The following is a 9,539-nucleotide window of genomic DNA, read 5'->3' as shown; positions in this document are numbered from 1 at the left end:
AACCTTCTCTCTCGCAGAGGAGAGGACCAAACATCTAAGATATGAATCAAAGTACAAAGCAATGACTGGATAAAATCCAACCCATTGATCATCGGAACATGTAAACATGAACTTGAGTTTTTTAATTTTAGATTGCCTAATGCAATCAAGGAACCAATGACCCATTTAGTTGTTTTTCAATGCTAGGCTAGATATTTGACCATATTCATGTGTAACCAAAAAAAATAAATACTAATCGAGATGCTTCAAAAAAAAATGCGAATTTTTCTTTTTTCTTAATAACATGAGTAATAATACTCGAGTTCTTTTGAAAATGAATCACAATTCGCATTCAACAAAACAAAAATTATGTACTATATCCAGTAAGAGTAGGCTGGAGCACGGTTGGTTCTTGTGCAATCCCCGTAACGCAATTTCGCAGCACAGTTTAGGAGTGGTTCTAAACATACTGCTCATGGGAACAATTTTAAAACAACCTCCACACATTAACCCTGTGGGGATTAGCAGGAGGCGGTACATAAAGAATTTTTATTATTTTAGTTGTATTTTTTTTATTTTTTTTGGTCGGCCCTCACTGCTGCAGCAGTAATTTAGTGTTATTAATCCAGAATTATTGGATATCTGTCATATATGCTATGAAACAGGTACTCTAGTTTTCCTACAACCAATTGCTAGCGACACCCAATCCAGATGAGTAGTTTATGCCCACACCTCGCCATGTTATCATCAATTTTGTGCTATAAGTACGACTCACTCCCTTGGTTATGGAATTGAGAAATCACAAAGTCAAGCTATATTCTTCTTCATCAATTCAAACAATGGAAAAAACTAATTCTCTGCGTTCCTCTCCATTTTTTCTGGGTCTTGTTTTGATTATGTTGTTCAGTTCCGAGTAAGTTGATTCGTTTACTCTTTTGAGTTTGTTTGTTTATTGTAGTCGATCTAATAGCTAATGTTGTTGTTGTTGTTGTTGATATATAGAGGTGTGAACATTGAAATTGCCAGATAGAATGAGGAGAGAGAGTGTCAGAGAGGGAGTGGAAATTTCTGAAAAACTAACTCAGATAGATTCAAAAACATTTGAATTTTCTGAGCAAAATTTAGGTAAACAATCTGGATACAAGATAATCGAAAGAGGTCCAAGAGGATTAAACTTCAAAATCATCTTCTCGAAATCGATTGGAACATGGATCAGCAAAGTTATGGAAGAAATTTTACAACAAAACTCACAAAGGAAAAATTGGACCAATAGAGATGGCAATTTCTCTTTCCTCATACAGAAATTATAAAACTCAAGAGGAGATTTCATCAAAATCGATAGAACAAATGTGAACAGAGCAACAAATAAGGCTTTATTTATTCCAAAAGGAAAAGATTATTATGGTTGACAAAGATTTTATGAGCTGCTTAACAAGCTTCTGGGTCTGAAAACAATTATTACACAAAGAGTTCCATTAATGGCAGATTTTCCGGCACAGGAGAAAGATTCTACATCAAACAGACCAAATCGTACTTTCAGCTGCACAACACATGGAACCATCTCTTGGAATCAGGTAGCTAGAGAAATAGCTAATAAGCTTAAATAGAATAGGTATTTAAAGATCTCGGTCATCAATGATTCTATGACCTACTTTCAACCTAATAAAGATGCAGAATGGGAAAGTTGTTGGAAACCTCTTAAATGGATGTACAAAGATACCGGTATTGAAATCAGGAGATGGATTGACGAAGACGTCACTATTGATTCGAGATCGATGAATTTAGCTCAGCACTGGATAAGAATCAAAGGACTACCAGTGCATATGTGGTACAAAAAGAATTTTGATGTCATCGGCAAACACTTGGGAGGGCTAGCGGAGATTGATCGCAATACAGTAGATAGAAACTCAAAGGTTTGCAGAATCCGGATTACATGTCAGGCAAAAGACATTCCGGCAGCCATAAACATATCTCTACAAGGAATTCAGATGATCTTAGCAATAGAATGGGATTTTTCGTTTAAGCCAGAGAAAGCGTCGACGGTACACTCGTACATACAACTGCTGACTAGACTAGAAAAAGGTAAACATCAGATTCCAAATTCAAATTCAAATGTTGAAAAGTTGGACAAAGTCAGCAAACGTTCTGACAACCAATTTCAAACTCAATGGATAAGAAATAACCACGTGGAAAGAGGAGAAGGGTCAGGTAAGAAGGATAATTCAGCCCCTCAAACTATCACCGAACTGTTCAATAGATTCAATGACAAAAGGGTAAACAAGGTCAATTAGTCAGCAATAAACAAGTTACAGTGGTTACAGAAAAATCAAAAACTTTAGTGAAAGATTTTTTGAACAAATATTTCAATCGAAGGAAGAATGTTCAAAAAGATGGAGCAAGTTCTGTGGCAGGGGTTTTTGAGAGTCCTTTACAAATAGAGAATGAAACCATAATTGAAGATTTTGCACTTTCTCAAAATCTTAACAAAGAGATTGAGAGGATCAATGAAATTCATAACAAGGTAGATTTGATAATGGATGCTACTATAAATATTGGTGCCAATTTTGGAGGCCAAGCAGAGAAAGCAAGGGCTCTATATACCGAGATTATTGTAGGAAATTTATCATCTATTGAAGAAAGGAACAGAACATTAGAAATAACATCAACTGAGACAATGGTAAATGCAATTGAAGCTTTGGATACAATTGAAAATACTGTAGAGGGAAATGCAGGTGAAGTGGAGATCTTTGAAGATGCAGTTAATTTGGCTTCAGATGGTGCAAATAGATATTAAAGTTTTAAATTGGAATATGAGAGGTTTGGCAGCAGTGAACAAAATTGAAGCACTCAAAGATTTGATAAAAAAAAAGACCAAATGTAGTTCTTATTCAAGAAACACATATGATGAAGATGAATGATTGGTGGGTAAAAAACATTTGGGGAAATGATCAGTTCAAATGGAGGGACATTCCATCTCAGGGTTTATCTGGAGGTATGTTAACTATTTGGGATGATTCTCTTTTTAAATGTAAGGATGAAATAGTTGGACCAAACACATTATCTCAAAAACTAAGAAGTAGAAGTGAAGATTATGAATGGTATTACTAATGTAGACTATCCTTGTACATACTGGGAGAGATGGGAATTTTGGATAGAATTAGAAGACTTGATAGGTTGGGCCACAAATCATTGGGTGATAACAGGAGATTTTAATGCAATAAGAAGAAGAAGAGAAAGAAATAAACCTGGAGGTTCAAGTAGAAATAGCAGACTTTTTAATGAATATATGGAGGAGCATGGATTGATTGATTTACCACTGAATGGAGGACAATTTACATGGTCAAATATGCAAGCTGACCCATTGCTTTGCAGACTAGACAGAATTCTGGTAACTCCACAATTTGAAGGAAAGTTTCCTCTCTTAACTCAAACTTTTTTATCTAGAACTTTATCTGATCATTCACCACTTTTGTTAACTACTTCAAACATCAACAGAAACAAACCACTATTTAGAGTTGAAAGCTTTTGGTTTTCTCATCCAGAATTTTTATCCAATCTTCAACTTTGGTGGAATGCTTTGAGTTTTACAGGTTCTCCAAGCTACATATTATCCAAGAAATTACAAAACTTCAAATTTTTTCTCAAAAGATGGAGCAGGGAGACTTATGGACAGGTAGAGACAAATAAAGAAGAACTGACAAGAAGCATAAATGCTCACAACATGCTGGAGGAAAATTCAGTTTTGTCAGATCAGCAATTCAGTGAAAGGGCAGAATGGAGAGCATCTTTGAAACAAATCAATTTGGACAATGCAAGAAAATGGTTAACAAGAGCTAAAACAAAACATTTCAAAGAAGGTGATGCAAATACAAAATACTTTCATACTCTGGAAAATGGAAGAAGAAGAAGAAGAAATACAATACAGAAAATAGTAATGGAGAAGACAATTTTAATCAAGATAATATCAAAGAAGAACTATCAAATTATTTCATGAACCTATTTCAAGAGAAACACAAGGTGAGACCACAAATGAATGAGGAATACTTCGCAAAAATAACAGAAGAGGAGAAGATGGAGCTAGAAAAAGAAATTACAATAGAATAAGTATGGATGGTAATTAAACATTTCAAGAACAATAAATCTCCAGGGCCTGATGGTTATAACATGGAGTTTTATAAAGTGTCTTGGGAGGTGATAAAAATAGATTTTATGGCAGTAATTAAAGAATTTGAGCATCAACAAAAACTTGATTGGAGAACAAATGTTTCCTTCATAAGTCTGATTCCAAAGAAAGAACAAGTAGGAACACCACAAGACTTTAGACCAATAAGTTTGGTAAGCAGCATTTACAAAGTCATATATAAGGTACTTGCTCTCAGATTTAAGAAGATTCTAACTAAACTGATTTCAGAAAATCAAGGAGCTTTTATAGCTGATAAAAAAATCTTGGATGGAATTTTAATTGCCGGGGAATTGATTGATTCAATATTTAAATCAAAACAACCAGGGGTACTGTGCAAACTAGATATTCAGAAAGGTTTTGATAATGTAAGCTGGCATACAATGAGTAATGTGCTTAAAAGCTCAGGCTTTAGAGATAAATGGATAAGCTGGATGCAATGGTGTGTCTCCTCTGCTCAACACTCAATACTGGTGAATGGAAGTTCAACTACAAGATTCAAGCCACAGAAAGGGATTAGACAGGGAGATCATCTCTCCCCTTTTTTATTCATATTAGTAGCTGGAATTTTCATAAAATTGATGAAGAATGCAGTTCAACTAAACATAATTTCTGGTTTTTCAATTAACTCAGTGTAAGTCTCACACTTAAAATATGATGATGATACATTAGTTTTTCTACGGTTCTGAAGTGGAAGCTGAAAATTTGGTGATTATCTTGCAAATTTTTGAAGCCATAACTGGATTGAAGGTAAATTTCAACAAAAGCTCAGTAATAAGCATAAGTGCAGATGGAAAAATTGAAGCTATTGCTAGAATTCTTAATTGCAAGATTGAACAACTTCCTCTGAAATATCTTGGAATGGCAGTAGGAGCTCAAAGCAGAAATGCAGGGATCTGGGATACATTGATTGAAAAAATACAAAAAAAGTTAGCACCATGGAGGAGAATTTTTTTTACAAAGGCAGGAAGACTTTTGTTGATCAGAACAACTCTCTCAAGTATACCCATATATTATATGTCAATTTTTCAGATGCCTGTGAAGGTAGAGCAAAAAATCAACCAAATTATGAGAAGATTTATGTAGGGCTCAACAACTGAAAGGAAGAGAATTAACTGGGTAGCATGGGAGAAAGCTTGCAAACCCAAAAGTCTTGGAGAGTTAGGCATTAGAAACTTAAAACTCACAAATAACGCTTTATTAGCAAAATGGTCATGGAGATTCTCCAAAGAGAAGAAGCAGTTATGGAGAAGAATAATACATGAGAAGATGTAAACTCAAGAGAATGCAATATGAGTGAAGGATTCAAATAAACCACAAGGAAGGGGAATGTGGAAGAACATACAAAAACAAAAACAGGTGGTGGAACAGATTACAACAACTCACTTAAATAAAGGAGATTCAGTTAATTTTTGGTTGGATGCTTGGACTGGTACACAATCCCTGAAGATTCAATTTCCAAACATTTATAAGATTGCAACAAGCAAAAATGCAACAGTAAAAGATATGATATCCAACAATGCTTGGAATTTGAAACTCAGAAGGAATTTAACACAACAGGAGATTCCAGAAATGATGGATTTATTTGCAATTTTAGGTACACCTCCTACTCTGATTGAAGAAGAAGAAGATGAATTAGTGTGCACAACAACTGGAGGTTTCAATGCACAACTCTGATACAAATGGTTGATTGAACAACTTCCGGTAACCCCAGCTATTCATTCTCCAGTACCATACTCATGCATTTGGATACAAGGAGTTCCTCCAAAAGTTTAGTTCTTTATTTGGACTGCAGCTCAAAATTCGATTGCTACAACTGATAATCTGGTAAGAAGAGGATGTCAAATTCAGAATACAACATGTACTCTATGCAATATGTATCCAGAAACGGTGGATCATATCCTACTACATTGTACTTATGCGCAGACAATTTGGAATTATTTCGTTGGAGGATTCAATATTAGATGGGTCCAAGCGGGTTCTTTGATAATGCAATTACAAGCTTGGAAATATAGAAGAGGCAGGAATAGGGGACGCAAAATATGGCCAATGCTGCTCTCTGCAATATGTTGGGCACTTTGGAATGAGAGAAATAGAATAGTTATGGCACAAAAAAGACCAAAAACAGAGAGAGAAACTATCCTAGAGATAAAACGGTTGATATACAAATGGGGGAAAATTTAGATCACAACATATTTAAGTTCATATTCTTTAGAGAGTTGATCACACATTGGAAGGTGATAATAGACAGTAGATAAGTTGTAATACTAAAAAATGGGGGCTTAGGCCTTATTACATTTTTCTTTTCAAAACATAAACCTTTTAAGTAAAAAAAAAGATATATAGAGGTGTGAATGCCGAGTGTGCGGAATTGACACTTGACACGCCCGCATACAGTCGTGAAGTAGGAGAGGATAGCATTTTTACAAATAGATTACACTCCAAAATGTGACATCTCTAGATGCTAATGAGAAGCTGATGATGAAGAGAAGTGTTTTGAGATGTGCATAATGGAAGGAGGAGAGGATAGCATTTTGACAAATAGGAAAGGGCAAGCTTGGAAGACCAAAATATTTCCACATTTAGGGGAATTATTTTTTTTGTAAATTTAACAACAAGTGGCCTCAATATATGAGAAGCTTCACCTATATTCTCTTGTTTTGGTGTTTTTTTTTTGGGTTTTCTGTGGTTTTTTTCTTCAGAAATATGGTTATCTTTTGGTCTTTCAATTAGAACGATTTTTTGGGGACCATGGTTTTTTTGGGGGACCATGGTCCTATTAGGCCACCTACCCTACAATGTTAAGGGATGTCCTAAAATCAGATGAGATTACTAATTTGGCCCTTACCCTAATTAAATTAACCCTAACCTAATAACTACATCTAACTTAATCAAAAAGAAAAACCTAAATATAATCCTAATCTAACCTAGCCGCACAAAAAAAAAAACAGTTTTGAGGAACTGTTCTCCTCTTCTTCTTTCCTCTTCCCCCATTTCAACATCATCTTCATCGATTAATCGTCGATTCATAAAATTTTCATCGTCGATTAATCAATCGACTATAAGAATGGTTCTTCGAAAGAAACCCAATAGACTCCCAGGAACAGGTCCCCCATTAGGACATCTAGCAAATCATCCAAGTGATTTTGAGATTCATAAAGAAGTGGAAGAGGCAAGTGAATCCATAATCCAATATAATAGACGCAGTAAGAAGCCTGATTCTGCCATGGGACCGATTCTCAGGTATTTTCCAACAAACCCATACTTTTAGTTTGATTTTGATTCGTTTAATTGAATAGAAATCATCAAAATAGGGTTCAAATGGGAGTTACAGTGCGCTGTTCGGTTAGGACGAATTTCTAGAAAACCCTAGTTTGTTAACCGAACTTCCTGAAAGGAAGAACACGAAGAACATTTCGGTTTTATAGGATTCAAAACCGGGTCACCGAACTGCCAGTTCGGTTAGTTCGCAAAAAAGCCTAAAACTTTTTTCTAACCGAACTTCACCAGTTTTGCAACAATATTTTTTCCATTTGTAACCGAACTGTGCAATTTGGCCCGCTATTTGTAACCGAACTGAGCTATCTTGTTCGGTTGGTTCGCATAATATTCTAAAATTATTTAGTAACTGAACTTTACCAAAAAAAAAAGAAATTTCAATATAGTCGAACTATGCTATTTTTCCCTATATGTTGAGTTTCAATTTAACCAAACTTGTCAAACTATGTTGTGTTGCATACATGTGGAGTTCGGTTTATTCGCAAAAAACCTTGACAAACCGAACTCTTCACTATTAGTTACCAATGTTGAGTTCGGTTTATTCGCAAAAAATCTTGAAAAACCGAACTCTTTAGTATTTGCACACATGTGGAGTTCGGTGTGTTCGCAAAAACCTTGACAAACCGAACTCTTTACTATTAGTTACCAATGTTGAGTTCGGTTTATTCGCAAAAAACCTTGACAAACCGAACTCTTCTGTATTTGCACACATGTGGAGTTCGGTGTGTTCGCAAAAAACCTATTCAAACCGAACCTTACGCTGAGAACCCTTATGTTGCAAATGATTTAGTCAATCATTTATCGGTTAAGCTAATATATTTTGTTTTCTTGATTAGAGGAAAACAACCTTTACTGGAAGATCTGAGAACTCCCACGCCTCGAGGCAAAGTACATTGTGGTGCCGGTAAGCGTGGAACAAAAAATGCTAAGTATGGAGGTGGGTCATTACCGGGTGTTGTCATTCAAGATGGTGTCGATAGAGATAATGTTGACAACGTAATCCAACAAGTTAATGAAGAGATTGTGGAAGAGATGGGCAGTCAAGAACATAATCAAGGTGGAGAAGATGAACTAGCTCAAGGAGGAGGAAATGAGGGTGGCGATAATGAGGGTGAAAAAGATGAGGAAGACGGAGACAAGGATGGAGATAAGGATGATGATGGATCAGAGGAAGACTCGGATGAAGAGGAAGAAGAAGAGGAACAAGCAGACATAGTGGTAAAGAGATCTAGAAAGATGCCTAAAAAGCCTTGTGCTAGATATTCATACATTCCTCATAAGGATTTGTGTTTTCCGCCAAAGAATACAACATATGGTACTCCAAGAGATGGCAGGGAGGTAGGGATGGCAATGGATAACCGATATCCGATATCCATTTCCGAAATCCGACATCCTATAGGATTTTATCCGACATATCGGATATCGGATATCGGAATCCGTTATGCTATCGGATATTTCCTCTTAACGATATCGATATCGGAATAGGCTGTTTCCGTTAGGTTAATATCCGATATCCGATAGTCTAGGGGTGTACTTGTAATTTCCTACCCCTAGGGTATTTTTATCGAGTATCGACTGTGTGGGAAGAAAACCTAATCGGCTAATCTTCTTTGATCTCGTCTGAGTCTTCTCTAAGCGTTTTTCACCCAACAGTCGAAGACGAGAAAAGATTGGAGAACAGGAGAAGTTTGAGAAGATTGAATCATTGATTGAGTTCAGCAGGATTGACCTAATCTATTTGATGAAGAGTGTAAGTCAGAGAAGTAAGTCATCAACCTAATCTATTGTTTGATTTGTTTCAATTCAAAGTTAGGGTTTCATTCTCAACAAATCGATTGCAGTGATTTGTTTCAATTCAAAGTTAAGGTTTCATTCTCAGCAAAGTTAGGGTTTCATTATAGGGAAATTGGTTTTCTGAAGTGAATTCACTAAAGCTGGTTTATATGAGAAAACGAGTCATGGGGTTCAGGGGTTGCAATTTTTGTGATTGTTATTGTGGTTTTGCTGTTTGCATGTTTCTAATCTGATAAATTTTTGAATTTGATGATGTCTGCCATGATTTAAAAGGTATCTCTCTTTGTCATTTTTTCTAGTTGCAGAA

General features: G+C 35.7%; 1 protein-coding gene across 1 annotated transcript; it reads left to right on the top strand.

Moving 5' to 3' along the window:
* The first annotated feature begins 2,889 nt into the window (after positions 1–2,889).
* LOC113311968 lies at positions 2,890–3,973 on the top strand. The gene is made up of 2 exons (XM_026560750.1): positions 2,890–2,971; positions 3,093–3,973. Exons 1-2 carry the CDS (start codon positions 2,890–2,892, stop codon positions 3,971–3,973), a joined length of 963 nt encoding a protein of 320 aa, XP_026416535.1.
* Positions 3,974–9,539: the final 5,566 nt, after the last annotated feature.

Source organism: Papaver somniferum, chromosome 9 (assembly GCF_003573695.1).
Source record: "Papaver somniferum cultivar HN1 chromosome 9, ASM357369v1, whole genome shotgun sequence".
Taxonomy (NCBI): Eukaryota; Viridiplantae; Streptophyta; class Magnoliopsida; order Ranunculales; family Papaveraceae; genus Papaver; species Papaver somniferum.
This window is presented reverse-complemented; position numbering and strand designations above follow the sequence as displayed.

Bases quoted from the DNA above. Each gene is read 5' to 3' on its own strand.
- LOC113311968 (XM_026560750.1), top strand. From the start codon at position 2,890: ATGAATGATTGGTGGGTAAAAAACATTTGGGGAAATGATCAGTTCAAA. The intron at 2,972-3,092 runs GTATGTTAACTA...TTACTAATGTAG, and splicing joins ATCTCAGGGTTTATCTGGAG to ACTATCCTTGTACATACTGG.